Genomic DNA, 14,758 nt, shown 5'->3' on the forward strand with positions numbered 1-14,758 from the left:
GCGATCGTCGGATAGTCGAAAGGCTCAGATGATCTGTGTTCTTGATGATTTGACCTCAGAAGTCCGAACGACACTAAAATGCGGGGCGAGATCTTTGGCAAGGTCTATGAGTATACCGAGCCCCCGAGGTGATCGCTAATCTTCCGCTAGTGAAGTGCATATGGGCCCTGTTGACGAGGCTGGAGAGACAAGGCTGTCAGCGCGGAGGATGTCACCTGCCGCAGCCTTCCACATGAGTCAGATGATGGTCGCTATTTCTGTGTCTTTCTAGATGGCAGCCTCCTGGATGGATTTCATCTTGCGTCTGTTCTTTCAGATGGATATCGGTTACAGCACTGCTATTACTCGAGGGGGTTCCGAGTTATGGCGCAGAATAACTCCCAAGGCGACCTAAGCGGTCGATTCACGGTTAGGAATTCTGTCCATTCTTCAGATGTCGAGTAAGCCCAAAATGCCATTAAACTGACCTTTAGAACGTCAAGGACTGATCTCTTCCAGCATCGTCGCTGTTCCTGCCATAGGATCTGACCCATGGAATACCTGGTTCGGCGATGACTGTAACGAGCCATGGCTTATGTCGGACCTCACGAGGGAGATACCAAATGCGCGGGTGCTACTATATGATCATGGAGAGCCCGGCGCTCGCGATGACTTGAATTCGCTGGCTCATAATCTGCTGAACCAGCTCCACCAGCGGCGACTTAGCACTGTAGGTCATGTTGTGCTTAAAGATTGAATCATGTACTGACTTCTTGCTCAGAGGAGTCGACGACCCGTCTTCTTCATCTGCCATAGCACCGGTGGATTGGTAGCTAAGGCGGCCTTGGTCATTGCCAGCCAAGCATCGTCGAATATGGAGTCTATCCTGTCGAGCTGTCACGGAATAGCTTTCTTCGCCACTCCACATCAGGGATCGACCTACCTATACGCTCCAGAATATACCCAAAGTATTTGTGGCATAATGAGATTGAAGTATAGCATCCCGCATCATCTGCGGGAAATTTTAAAGCCTCGACATCGACAACTCATACATCTTTCCAATCAGTTCAAGGCGATCTCGGCGGATTTGAAAGTCTGGACCTTCCTGGAGACTGTTGATTCCACCATCAATATCGCAAAGTCGGAAATGAGCGCCACTGCCGAAGTTCACGTACCAATCACCTCCATTCGATCTGGCCTACTAGGTCTGGAGCATGAGAAAGAAATACCTCTCGCTACTGATCATGTAGGAGCAGCATACTTCAAGGGTCAAGAGAAGTCTACAAGGATGAGCTTCATAAAGGAGCTTCAATCATCCGTCTCCATGGCAGTACGACTGTCTGCTCTTGTGGATGAGCCACTCCATGTCAAAAAGGAAGTCATGGTTCAGGTCAATGGGTTCTTTGAAGATCCTGTACTTGGAGTCAGCGAGGAGACGCCTCTGAAGCTTTGGTCTACCAAAGTAACACTCCATGATTATCTGTCAAGGGGCCCGTCCGAGTGCCTCAGAGATAGGCTAAGCAAGACCAGCAAGATGCCGCCTGGCTCTCTGGATGATTCCTCAGTGAGCAGCTTTGACAGCCGACGATCGTCTATTCATTCAGAGTCAGAACCCGATGAGCCAGTGAATGTGACGAGCGAGAAAGCCGAACAAATCCAGCCCAGTCCTTCTCTCAAAAAGAGTCGCAGTTTCATGCCCATGGCTTCTCCGAGAATTCATATCAGCGAGCCCAGTACCGAAAGCTATCTTGAGTTAGGCGACGGGAACGTTAGCTTCCAGCTAGATGAGCCGGTAGTACAGCAGGGAGACACCCCTCAGAACGAAGGTAGTGACAGTGAAGCGGGAGAGGTTCCGAATGAGAGCTCCCATGCCAAAGCGAGCCAAACAAAATTACTGTGTGTGAGCGTTCTGCAACTTATATGAAAACAGCTCAGCTAAGGAAAGGCACAGTAATGTAACATCAAGATATAAAGGGCTCCTCCCTGTGCCGCTCCCGAAACGAGGTCAACGGAACATGATGGGAGCAGACAGGCCTCGAGCGGCACCTCGATTTGACCGACCAGAACCTGAAAGCGAAAAGCTTCTATGGATACACGTTCCTTATACACATACTGGTTGGGTACCTTCCATACTTGCTAAAGCCTGTGCGGATCGTCAAATCCCACATTTGTAAGTGCTTTTGCGGTTCCAGTTTTTCTATTTATGGCCATGGGCAGGCGCTAAGTATTCCGTCGAGGTTCAGTCTGAGCATGTTCATAAATGAGGAAAATTGGTTTTCAAAGCTGATCAGAGCCCGTCACCTTGAACCTCACGCTCGTTATGTACGCCCTTCGTGCATCCATTCCCGGCAGAATGATGCCTCGCCCAGCAATCCACCAAGAGTCATGGAGGACCCTCAGCTCGCTCTATATGTGAGTTTCGGCCATAATCGATCAAGATAATTGCTAATCATCCGTATCTGGCAGATGCCATATGTAGGTCTGTACACGCGCGCTTATTTTGACACATGCTGAAAAGCAGCCAGCTTCATTGGGATACGTACTGGAATCTAATACAACGCCGGAGAGTTGTGCAAGACCGACTGCGGCAAGGAAGATCCAGACCCGTACCAGACAAAATATCCAAGGCGCATTTGGAATCAAAATTGATTTGGAAGTTCCTCGGAAGTGAGCCTCCAATTCACATCAGGAGAACGTTGGACCAGTTTGGATACCCCAACCTGAGATCTACTGCTGCCCGAGATGATGATCAAATGCTCTGGAAAAGGACGAGGAAACCAATCAATCTCAAGGATGAGATAGGGGATTCAGTGAGATTGGAAAGTGATTCAAGCGTTCCGGACGTTTTTGAGGATGGCAAAGTTCTCATGGTAGACCAGCTATGGCTTTGGATATTGGACCAGAGAACGGTCGTGACCTTTTTCCCCAACCAAGAGGCTACAACATCCGAGGGTAGGCTCTATGAACAAGCAAACTTACACAACAGTATCTATAATGAACTCAATGGAGATCTGGCACGGCGTTTCGAGACTGCTGGTGATCTTGCTGCGCTCATAGTACAACATGCTGTCACTGTTCTACTTGACAGGACCTTGCACCATGACCTACAAATCCTCCGAATTTTCGAAGAGTCCATCAGCATCTTGGTAAGGATTACATAGCGTGCACGTCTCGATAGCTGACTGACCAAGAGTCAGACAGAATCAGTGACCAAGTCATTTAAGCGGTTCCGAAGTCGCGGGTTTACCATTAACCCTGCTCAACACAACAAAACGGCCGATGGAAGAACAATGACTGAGGCGGAGCGTGATGAAAGAGATATCCGTGTAGCAAGACAGAACCGAGAAGATCTGTCTGCGCTACTGGAACTGAGGGATATTATGGATGAACTAGGAACGATCATGAATCTTCTCGAACAGCAAACCACAACAGTCAAGACCATGGCTAGGTACTTCGAAGACAGGGGATATGGCAAGATCTTTGTCGAAGCCACGCTGGCCAGGCTCGACGAATATCGCAACCAAGTCCAGGAAATGAGGGAGAATACCATCCTGGCCCAGAAAGCCGTAAGCACTTTCGACGTCCACCATGGCGCCGTTCGCTGACTTTTGGACACAGGTAGAGAATCTTCTCGACTTGAAGCAGGAGCAAGCCAACGTCGATGAATCACGACTGGCTCGGTGGGAGGCAGAAGTAACCCAAACCCAGTCACGGTCCGTGATGGTTTTTACAATCTTCACTGTCATGTAAGTTGCATCTGCTCCACAGCTCACCGTCTCATCCAATTGCTCATCCGGCACAGATTCTTACCTCTCTCCTTTTTCACATCCTTATTCGGCATCAATGTTCAAGAATGGAGCGGCACTGAGACAAATCCCGATTTCCGTCAAATGTTTCTGATTGCAGGTAAGGACCATGATTCATGTCTTCTTAAGCTACGGTAATTAGACACCTCTAACGCTATGCTGTAGGCCCGTCATCAGTCGCAATCATCGTTATCGCCCTACTCTTAGCCTTCAACGAGACACTCCGGGAGACTGTTGCCAAGGCACACGCAATCCTCTTCGGAATGGCTCGAGACTTCCTCCTATCTCCCGCTAAGAAGGTTCTTCATCTGTCCAGATCTCCAGAAGAGCCCTTGGACGTGCATCATCAAAAGAACCGCTTTGATCGCTATCTGTCCTCCCGGCGGTATCGCAGGCAATTAGAGGATGATATCTGGAAACAGCATCCTGATTGGATGATTTCGCCGCTGCCACCTGTGGCAGAGTACGAGATGATGCCGCCGGGATACGATTACTCCACGAAGCTGAGAGAGTCGAGTCGGCAGGGAATCTCGGCTTAGATATGCTTGCATGCGCCTATGGCTGCATGCTAGCGTCTTTTTGATCATTACTGTATGACTAGGCCGTCGAGAACCGAGTAGCAAACCTACGTGAAGATTACAGAAACTGAAGAGAGAATGCCGTGAACAATTAATTTTAGTAATTGAGGCACGACCACCACAGCTCCAAAGCTGTCGTAGACTACATAAAGTACATATATGATACACAGGACTCCCTGAGACTTTTTATGCCCAATGGGATGGAGTGGAGATTTGATCGAGCCAATCAAAGGGGAGGCGGATCGAAGAGGTAGATATGAGTATCGAGGTATAGGACGAAGTCGGAGTAGGTAAAGGGGCTGTCAAGGCGTGTAACACATCAGAAACAAAGGAAATATTACAGAAAATTCTCAACACCGATATATCAGAAAATGCTCGTACATGCAAAGACACGCTCGAAGGGAAGAGAAACCTTTTAATCATGGAAGAGGCTAGGCTAGCAAAGGGGGCTGGGAGCAGCTTAGAACATGCCGCCACCCATGCCGCCCATACCGCCCATACCACCCATGCCGCCGGGAGCAGCAGGGCCCTTCTCCTCAGGGGCCTCAACGATGGCAACCTCGGTGGTACCGAGCAGGGAGGCGACACCGCTGGCATCGAGCAGAGCGGTGCGAACGACCTTGAGAGGATCGAGGATACCGCTGGAGATCATGTCGACGTACTCGCCCTTGGAGCTGTCGAAACCGCGGTTGAAGTCCTTGGCGAACTCGTCGGTCAGCTTGCCGACAATGACGCTGCCCTCGAGGCCGGCGTTCTCAACAATGGTGCGAGCGGGGCGGGTGATGGCGTTCTTGATGATGCTGACACCGAGTTGCTGGTCGAAGTTCTCGGGCTTGACATTGTCAAGGCCGTTGGCGGCGGCCTTGAGAAGGGCGGTACCACCACCGGGGAGGATACCCTCCTCAACAGCAGCACGGGTAGCGTTGAGAGCATCGACAACACGGTCCTTCTTCTCACCGACCTCAACCTCGGAGGCACCACCGACCTTGATGACGGCAACACCGCCAGAGAGCTTGGCCAGACGCTCCTGGAGCTTCTCCTTCTCGTATTCAGAGGTGCTGGGGTCCGCCATGACACCGCGGATCTGCTCGCAGCGCTGGGCAATGGCGTCCTTGCTGCCCTCACCGTTCAGGATGATGGTATCCTCCTTGGTGATGGTGATGGCGCCGGTGGAACCAAGCATGTCGGGGGTGAGCTTCTCGAGCTTGATGTCGAGCTCATCAGTGAAGACGGTACCGTTGGTAAGGACGGCAAGATCGCCAAGGATGCTCTTGCGGTTGTCACCGAATCCGGGAGCCTTGACGGCAGCGACCTGCAGCTGGCCACGGAGCTTGTTCAGAATGCAGACGGCGAGAGCCTCACCCTCAATGTCCTCGGCGATGATGACCAGGGGGCGGCGGAGGGTGGTGGAGGCCTCAAGGGCGGGGATGATGTCCTGAACGGCAGAGATCTTCTTCTCAGACAGCAGAATCAGGGGCTTCTCGAACTCAACCTTCTGGGACTTGGCATCGGTGATGAAGTAGGGGGAGGTGTATCCACGGTCGAAGCGCATACCCTCAGTGACCTCCAGCTCATCCTCAATGGTCTTGCCCTCCTTGACAGTGATGACACCCTCCTTGCCGACACGCTCCATGGCGGTGGAGATCAGCTTACCGATGTGGGTGTCACCGTTGGCGGAGATAGTAGCAACCTGAGCGATCTCCTCACCGGTGGTAATGTCACGCTTGTTCTTCTGGAGGTAGTCGACGACAGCATCAACAGCAGCCTGGATACCACGGCGCAGATCCATGGGGTTGCAGCCAGCAGCAACGTTCTTCACGGTCTCAGAGAAGATGGCACGGGCAAGGACGGTAGCGGTGGTGGTACCGTCACCAGCAATCTCGTTGGTCTTAGAAGCGACATCCTGGAGGAGGCGAGCACCGAGGTTCTCGAACTTGTCTTGGAGAGTGATGGCCTTGGCAACAGAGACACCATCTATTTCAGTCAGTACACAATTCGTTTTCACTATAGGTGAAAGCAGCGATTCGGGCTAACTCGAGTCAAACATACCCTTGGTGATCTTAGGAGAGCCATAGGGAGACTCGATAAGGACGTTACGACCCTTAGGACCAAGAGTCGAGGTCACGGCCTTGGCCAGAGTGTCAACACCCTTGAGGAGCTGAGCACGGGCTTCGACACCGAACTTGAGCTCCTGAGAAGGTCGTTAGCAAGGTATCGGGGGTGAGCTCCGGGTAACACGGAAGAGAAATTGGCACCGCTTCAAGAGCTTAGAATTGTAGATTGCAGATAAAAACATACCTTGTGGGCAAAACGCTGCTGCTGCAGGTTAAGGCCAGCGGGCTTGGTGAAAGCAGCCCGCTTGGAGGCAGCGGAGAGGACAGACGTCCTGGAAGAAAGAGCTCTCTGCATTATGGAAGAAGAGTGATAGAAGGACGGGATAGAAGAGAAGATAATCAACGTTAAGATGAACGACTACTGCCCGATCGAACCTCCCAGAGCAAGAACAGGTGCAGAGAAGGAAGAGAAGAGGGGGAACAGAAGATAAGGAGGATGGAATGGAGATGAAAGCTGGGGAGATGAAGCCAAAGTCTCGAAATTTTTCCAGGCGGTTCTCGATCCCCGGATGTCTTGGCGGGAGAAGCTCCTAGAAGGTCACGTGTCGCCTTCCCGAGGGACGTTCTCGGATCGTCGGAAGGGGAAATTCGTACACAGATGCCGAAGGGCAACAGTATCTGAGCATTATTCGGATAGCCTCCAGATGGCTCTTTGTAAAGTAAAAGATGCAGGTATGATTAACAATTGTCATTGAACAGTCAAATCACTTCTATCCAGTCCGCGATGCAGCCGAAATTTCCGCCTTAGAATGTCATATACTCTCTCTGCTCTGTATGGTTACGAATGTGTATACGCCTTTTTCTTCCTCCGAAGGTAAAGCAAGACTTTATCATATTTGTAAAAATGGAGGTGATATGTTCGGTAAGGTTAGAAGACATCCAATCGCCGTGTTCCATGCTGTGAAATGGTTGAAAACTTGAAAGACCGAGAGCTGATTCACGGAAGCAATTGCAACGAAACGAAAGCTAAAGCACTGCAAAGCAACGAAAATATGCAAGAAGAAAAAAAAAACAATCTAGTCGGGTATGATGCAGAATAAGCAGGTGCTCACAAAGTCATTCCAAAGAGCGAAGATCATGAAAAAGCCAGAAGAATTCCTGAACCACGATTCCCAGCTTTGCCCAATTATTGTGCATCCTCAACGAGGCTGACCATGCAGAAAGCTCAGTTGGTAAGAGAAAAGATTCCAACGAAATGCTAAATCGTAGCGAGGCCACATAAGTATTGAGCCTGGGTATCCAAGGTCTTTGAAAATTGACACTGAGCCATATGATTCTGTCAGGAAGAATCAGACAAAGGGATCCATGGCCCCCGGACCTCCAAAGTTGGCCCCACTATTGCCTTTATGCCCATCATTGGCATGTATGTACTGAAAAAGGTCGTCAAAATACATGCTCTGCTCCCCTGGAGCAATGTCCATTTGCTCACTCTGCTGGAGATTCAGATGATTCAAGGCGTTCGGAACAAAGCCGAGCTGCTCGTTCTGTGAACTGGGATAAAAGTTCTGATAAGCATTCACATGTAGACCCTGGCTAGCCGCAAAATCCAGGAAATTGGAGTTTGAATTTGGGATGGACGACATGCCCATGTTGGCGTGACCTGCGGACAAATGATTCCCACCCATGCTATGGGTATCTGCCGCACCCATGGAATTTGAATTGTCTGTGCCATGAAGATCCTGATACAATTGCTGGTCAAGTAGACTCTGATTGTGAGGATCGAAAGCGCTGACCGTAGTATGTTCTGGACTCTCGACTTTGACAGGCTTTTCGCTTTTAGGCTGCGTTCCACGCCTGTATCTCAGAACAACCACCTTGCTCCGCTTTTGCAGACGAGGGTGGGAACGATTCCGACCCCCCCTGTGGTTGGGATACTCAAGAAATTGGGCACCAGATACCACTAAGTCTTCGGAGCCAATCGGACTGCCTTCGGCGTCCTGGTCACTTGCGGACTGGGGCTGAACTTTGTGGTCTTCCTTGCTTTCGACTCTCGAGCTCTTGCTGTTTGCAGCGTTTCTCTGAGCCTTTGAGTGGCGTCTAACAACGTACTCTTCGTCAGATGAAACATCAGTATCTTGTGCAAGGTCAGATGGCTCTGCCGCGCTGTCGGACTGCCGCGCGTTGCGCATCCTGTGCCGAGCACCTCCTCTGGAGTATGTTGTGGACGCGTTTGAAGCTTTGTTTGGAGCTCCGATGCCGCCCCGTCGAAGTGGTGGAGGGACGACTTTACCACCTTCAACCCGGCGACTGCGGAGTTTGGATAAGTGCTGGACTATTGCTCCATCTGTGACGTTGTGGCCCATCGTGGACGCAACATCTGCCCATGGAATCTTCACATTTTTTGTGTTACAGACAGACTGTATTGTCAGGAGGAGCAGCTCGTCTAAATCGGCTGTCGAAGAAGTCAGCTCGGTTTCCACTGATTGAACATGCCTGCAACAGGAAGGGAAGACTTACAATCCCAACGAACCAGAATCCGTTTCTTAGGCCTATTCGACTGCTTCTTCATCGTGCCCATGTTTATACGCGTGCCTGTGCCTTTTAGTGAGCTTTGATATCTGCTGATGCCCGATGAGTAGTCAAGATCGCGAGGGAGGCTTTGAAACAGGGAGCGCTGTACAGCGGCACTGGCAAGAAAGTGAGAGAAAGATGAGAGATGGCGAAACCCGAACCACTACCTGGGGGCCAAATGCAGCGCCAGACTGAAAGGATTCTAGGATGTTGACATACGTACTATGCGGCTTTTGCGTTCTTTCCTCAAGTTGGCATTTCCTAAGCCTCCTGGAGTTGCGAAGTAGATATCTCCTACGACCTCCCTAAGTCGGAAGAGGAAGATGATTCTGGTAAGAGGAGATGAGAGATGTGAGAGACAGAGCTGAGTGAATAATGAAGGATGAAAAACAAGGGCAGACCATAGATTGTTGTTCTTCGGTGTATCATGGTGCGTACTAGTCTCTCTAATACGGTCATCTGCTGCATTTCATGCACAGAAGAAGCTTCAATCTCTTGCATCTCGGCGTATCATGCGTAAAGGAAGCTTGTATTCTTTGTTCAGTAAGTGAATATTATATATGAATGCTTATGGAAGATCTCTTCTTGGTTAAGAGCAGTATAACAAGAGCAGTTCTATATGGCACGTTTCTAGGCGGATCACCATGGAATATAGGCCGGGCATGCTTGCTTCAGAGCCTGGTCAAGAACGGAGAAACAGGCAGGTCCTTTTAAAGCTGAGTATATTCTGGCAGGACTGAAGGAAACTTTCAGTTCAATGTTAAGGGTCGCCTAGTACTGTAGCTGGCTTGTTGATACAACTTGTCATTGATACCTTGTAGAGTTCAAGAACCAGGTCCTAAGCCATAACTAACAAGGAGCGGCGCATTATATCTATCACTTGTGTGCCAAGTAAAAAGGAGCTTCTCCCTTCTGACTCTATTCTCCTCGTATACACCTCTCTATGCTTGCAGGTTTGAGGTATCATGAATCTGTCGAGTTCGGGTATCAGTAGTGGCTAAAATGCATAGCTGGCCAGCTTATCACTGTTCTGAGTCCTTCGGGGTCATGGAAGAGCAAATAGCAACAGCAGAATTAGCACTTAGTCAATTCCAGACATTATGAATTCAATTGTTGTCGGTGTATCCCCCTTTCGGTAGTTGAACGGCCGACAAAGATGATGTCCGATCACGTGGATCACATGACCTGAAGTTCCCGATCCTCCGAACTCTACGCTCGTTCAAGCATCACATACCCGACGACTTCTAATCCTCCACTCGAAACACAATCCCTTCTACTTCATCCGTCTTCAAAATGGCAACTGCGTGGAAAGCCGCTGGTTTGACGTATGCACAACCCATCCTTCCGAAGATGCCGCTTACAATGCGCGACCGATCCGGTACTGACTTTTTATAGCTACAACCGCTACCTGGCCGTCGCTGCCCGCGCCGTCCGCAGATCTCTCAAGGACGGCCCTCGTCTCGCTGCTGAGCGCCGTGGACAGTCCGAACTGCGTTTTGCCAAGTGGGAGGTTCGTATATACACCATTGTTGTGCTGGATTGTGGTGGTGATGGGTACAATGACTGGCTGAATTCGGCTAACGGATTTCTCGCCTGAATACAGAACGGCAAGCAGGGCGAAGTCAAGAGCATTGCCGAAACCAACCAGCAGGCTGCTCAGGAGTCGAAGTAGACTATTTCCTCTGAAGACGAATCGATACGATGATATAGGGAGCGAATTGGGCTATCAAAGGCCTAGGGGAAGCTTTACTCGAGTGGCGGAACAATCACTGTAGCAATATTGGCCTGTTTGTTGAAATCAATAGAAGGAATACTTTCTTCCTGCCATTTATCAGTGTAAAAATGTAGACTCTATCTTGGTGTAGTTTAAGAGTCCTGTAAGCAGACGTTCACTCTCCGCCCACATCAAGTCTCTGCGGCTTTTGCGTCCTTGTGGGTTTCATTTCCGTGAGTCGCATACGTACTGTCCGCTAACTCCCCGCTCCCTCCTCCGCCGCCTTGTCCTTCATTTGAGCCATCACCTTCAAAGTCAATTTCTTATAGATGTTCAACCTCGCAGCGGGCTGCAGATGGTCGTGGATGAATATTAATGCTGCCAAGTAACGAAGTCCGCGTCCCGACGATGCGAGTCGTTTCGCAGTCGGTGGTCCCACGCGACATCACAGATGTATTTACACAAGCTGCTTCGAGTAAGAAGCCTGTTTTCCTTCGCTGTCTTCCTTTCATATTTTGATTGACCTGCTGTCTGGTGCATCGCAAAGCTTTACTGACTGTTCATCTTTTTGCTAGAACTGCGAACAGGAGAACTCGTCAAAGATGAGTACTTCACACTGTTCGAGGCAGTCGGCGCCTTGGAGGTGGGCTGCAATCCTTTCAGTCTCGCTGCTAGACGATACTCGATCGTGGAACTTTTTCGTCGGCTGACCGGTCTTGATTCCCGGCAGATAATGGATTCAAAGATGGACAGTGGGTACCTCGGGCCTGGAGAGAATCACGCACACGCCTTGGAGGACGACTACGACATCATGCGGGAGCTGGCTCCGGAAGAAGTAGTGGGAATAATGGACGAGTTGCTTTGCCATGAGGTGAGTGGGTTCCTCCGCAAAGCCGGCGGCTATCATCATTGACTAAACGGGCTGTACCATGGCAGATGGCGTGGCATATGGGACATCCACTATCACAGACCCTTTTTACGTCCTTGTACCTCGATAAACTGTTATGGCCGGTGCCGAAGACCTTCGAAGATGCTCGGTTTGCGCGTGAAAAGTTGGGTAACAAGAAGGAGGACTCAAAACTGTTACATCTCGTACTCCGCGCTTACTGCCTTGCACTGGTTAAGTGCTGTGATTTTGTCCACTCGCGAGTTTCCGCGGAGTTTTACTACGAAGTTGGTTCTTGAAGTTTACCAGGCACTCTAAACATTTTCTGATTCTCTGCAGGAAGAGGACTTTGTCACTCAGCTGTACAATCGCAGCTTACTGTCACAGTTTGATGTGACACACTTTCGAAACCTCCTAGATGAGGCGGTCTCCTGGACTGAAGGAACAGCCGATGCTCTCGATCAAAACTTGCGTGACGCAATCACATCCCGGCTGACCTTTCGACGCGAGTTCCTCCTCGCATTGGCCCATGACGCTGACATCTTACAGAACAAGTCAACCGGCTACTTTGCGTCTTGCTTATCCCAGTTGTCCTCGCTTACCAAATCTGTCTCTCTCGGAAAGCCTGTGCCCGATGCCTTCAGTGTGAAGATTCAGCGGAGACTGGCCAGCACGGTTCCCCCTCGGCCCATGGTGAAGATTAGCTTCGAGAATGCGCTGGCGCATCTGCGACGGTTGTGTCGAGATGCAATTGACCTACAGGAACTCGTTGAATATGGGGGCCCATACAATTTCAAGGTATTCCAGGCCTTTCCCACATAAGATGAATCTGAATGTATCTTTTAACGAATCAGGTCGCCGTTTGGACGCTGCTTTCTCGAAAACCTCAACCATCCGTTTATATCCGTTCGCTTACCCAAACTTTCATCCTGAGCAACATGACTGTCCTTGGGAAAGTCTCGCTCAAGGGACTTCTGTACGACGAACTGTCCGAATTTGTCCTCTCCTCGAGCGTGCTTCTTGATGCCAACATTGATGATACTGAGGTGCCCTCAGACCCTCGGTTCCAGATTGCCCAGCGGATGGACGCTTTTGTGAAACGTTTCGCTCAGGTGACGTCCTGCCGCTTCTTTCGCGTAGTCAGCATTTGCTGACCATTATATAGCCCTTCGTAGACACTTTTCGAAGTGCGTGCCTGAACCGATGCCGCATTCGTCGGACACTCTGCCATACAATTATTGATTGGGATAACCTTCAGATGGAGGTATGCACCCCGAGTGGACACAATGAATGATGCTCAGTTCAGACCAATACTGACCTTTATCCAGGCCGAAGAACTCGACGAGCAACTTCGGACTCTCAGTGAAGAATCTCCGCTTACACTCTCGAACGGTGACGCCACTTACTCTTACCCCATCAGCAGCTGGGCATACCACCAGAAGCTGAGCCAATTCCGTCTTATCATTCAGCTTGGTTTCGAACTCTCAATCTACGCACCCGAAGAACTTGCTGGGATGTACTGGTATCTTTCTCACATTTGCTCCACGCACCTTGCTCACATCGACCGAATACGGACATTTACGGTCGCTGCCGCCAAACGAAATCTGGCCGCTATGGCTGCAATGAAGAGCAACTCAGCCGAGCGGCAGTCCGCTTTTCACAAGACGCTCCGACTCCTCGAGAGACTCACCACACATATCGTTGCTATGGATGCCTTTGCGATATCCCTGCATGCTTTGTATGTACTCCTCGCTCGGCACAATCTTCTGCCGACAGCCTCTGCCCCAGGAGCCTACTCCAGCGAGCGGTTGCGCTACGAAATTCGAATGAAGCCTTTCATCCCTATCAGCCTGCCAGAACTTGTGCCGTACGAAGAGTATCGCCGGGAGGCGATTCTGGAAGGGGACAGCGATGAAGTCGTCTTAGAACGTGCCTCAAAGGCTATTTCAGAAGCCCGCAAGGCCTGGGAAGCCACACTCGCCAACGGTATTTTCATTCAGAACTCAAAGGGCGAAACATACCATGCCCCGGCCATCGAAGAAGACTGGAAGTCCGAGGTTAAGGACACCATGCGGGCCTGCATAGGCGCAAGCATCGCTATCGAAGCGGTGAAGAAAGCGCTCGCCGGCTCTGGAGGATCCAGCTCCCAAGCAGACGGTCATCGCGTCAGGCTACGAGTAGAGGTTCCGGAGGTTGGGTCGAAGGCACGCTGGCATGACTGGTGGGCTGTGCCGCAGGTCACACCGGTCAAACCAGGAAATAAGACATGATCTGAGGCAATCAGGACGCAGTTCGCTCTTCTTTCCTTCCGGCGAAGGGTGAGAGCCTGACCGATAAAAATTAAAGAGGATTTTAGACGAGGAATTGAGGATGTCTTATGATTTAATGTATATAGAATTGGATTTGTTATGATGAACGTTAATGTCATAGACAATTGCTGCATAGCTTTAATATGAATCAAAAGTTTAAAAGAAAAATCCGGTGCCCTGTAGATACCTTAGGTATTATTATGCTTTGGATCGAAGAAAAGAGCGGGAGTGCTGATAGTTAAGACTAGGTATTGTCTAGGCCAATCCACAACCAGACATCCCACTTCGTCTTCAACAACATCATTCAAGGAGAACACTTCCGTAATAACCTTCCATCTTTGCTGACACTGAGTTAATGATAATTTGAAATAGCCTGAAATCCAGTACCACGAGAGATTGACATCAAGATCGACACTGCACCATCGCAGGAAGCCTCATCTTCCAGAGTTCCAAGGGATGGTCACCCTCTTCTTGGCTCCACTGCCCGATTGGGACGGCCCAAAGGATGCAATCTATCCAGACAAGAGCAAGATCCCCCAGGCCTCGGAGGAGGCATGATCGACCCTTTTTCTTCTTCTGCGATCTGGAACTCTTTCATCATCGAGTCCCGACAGGTACCATACTATAATTCTATCTACGTACCCGACCTATGAGAGGGATCGTTTCTTATCCTGCAGAATATTTATCGGTGTCTGTCGAGACTAACCTCATCCGCCTTTCAGCTCAACTCCGTTCCCGCGGTCGCAAGCTACCTAACCATCTCAACGGACTCTTTGGTGTAGCCAATTGCACACTTGTGAATAGCTATCAGTTTCGGCTTCCTTTGGTTTTATCACTCTGATTTCTACTTTCTTGTCGCAG

General features: G+C 50.2%; 5 protein-coding genes across 5 annotated transcripts; 3 read left to right on the forward strand and 2 right to left on the reverse strand.

Moving 5' to 3' along the window:
* Window positions 1-574: 574 nt before the first annotated feature.
* On the forward strand, window positions 575-4,324 carry NFIA_084790 (uncharacterized protein; the record flags this gene model as incomplete). Its single annotated transcript, XM_001260423.1, has 8 exons — window positions 575-709; window positions 1,046-1,879; window positions 2,197-2,391; window positions 2,505-3,125; window positions 3,177-3,545; window positions 3,598-3,725; window positions 3,782-3,885; window positions 3,951-4,324. 8 exons carry the CDS (start codon window positions 575-577, stop codon window positions 4,322-4,324), a joined length of 2,760 nt encoding a protein of 919 aa, XP_001260424.1.
* Window positions 4,325-4,823: 499 nt separating this feature from the next.
* On the reverse strand, window positions 4,824-6,772 carry hsp60 (chaperone ATPase HSP60; the record flags this gene model as incomplete). Its single annotated transcript, XM_001260424.1, has 3 exons — window positions 4,824-6,337; window positions 6,413-6,554; window positions 6,662-6,772. The coding sequence occupies 3 exons, from the start codon at window positions 6,770-6,772 to the stop codon at window positions 4,824-4,826; spliced, it is 1,767 nt and encodes a 588-aa protein (XP_001260425.1).
* A 994-nt stretch (window positions 6,773-7,766) lies between these two features.
* Window positions 7,767-8,995, reverse strand: NFIA_084810 (uncharacterized protein; the record flags this gene model as incomplete). The annotated part of the gene is made up of 2 exons (XM_001260425.1): window positions 7,767-8,869; window positions 8,935-8,995. 2 exons carry the CDS (start codon window positions 8,993-8,995, stop codon window positions 7,767-7,769), a joined length of 1,164 nt encoding a protein of 387 aa, XP_001260426.1.
* A 1,286-nt stretch (window positions 8,996-10,281) lies between these two features.
* NFIA_084820 (ATP synthase subunit epsilon family protein) lies at window positions 10,282-10,660 on the forward strand (the record flags this gene model as incomplete). Its single annotated transcript, XM_001260426.1, has 3 exons — window positions 10,282-10,313; window positions 10,384-10,498; window positions 10,592-10,660. 3 exons carry the CDS (start codon window positions 10,282-10,284, stop codon window positions 10,658-10,660), a joined length of 216 nt encoding a protein of 71 aa, XP_001260427.1.
* Window positions 10,661-11,110: 450 nt separating this feature from the next.
* On the forward strand, window positions 11,111-13,858 carry NFIA_084830 (N-alpha-acetyltransferase 35, NatC auxiliary subunit; the record flags this gene model as incomplete). The annotated part of the gene is made up of 8 exons (XM_001260427.1): window positions 11,111-11,177; window positions 11,278-11,345; window positions 11,433-11,573; window positions 11,639-11,875; window positions 11,928-12,386; window positions 12,443-12,700; window positions 12,754-12,852; window positions 12,917-13,858. The coding sequence occupies 8 exons, from the start codon at window positions 11,111-11,113 to the stop codon at window positions 13,856-13,858; spliced, it is 2,271 nt and encodes a 756-aa protein (XP_001260428.1).
* Window positions 13,859-14,758: the final 900 nt, after the last annotated feature.

Source organism: Aspergillus fischeri, genomic scaffold, assembly GCF_000149645.3.
Source record: "Aspergillus fischeri NRRL 181 1099437636264 genomic scaffold, whole genome shotgun sequence".
In the NCBI taxonomy this organism is placed as follows: domain Eukaryota; kingdom Fungi; phylum Ascomycota; class Eurotiomycetes; order Eurotiales; family Aspergillaceae; genus Aspergillus; species Aspergillus fischeri.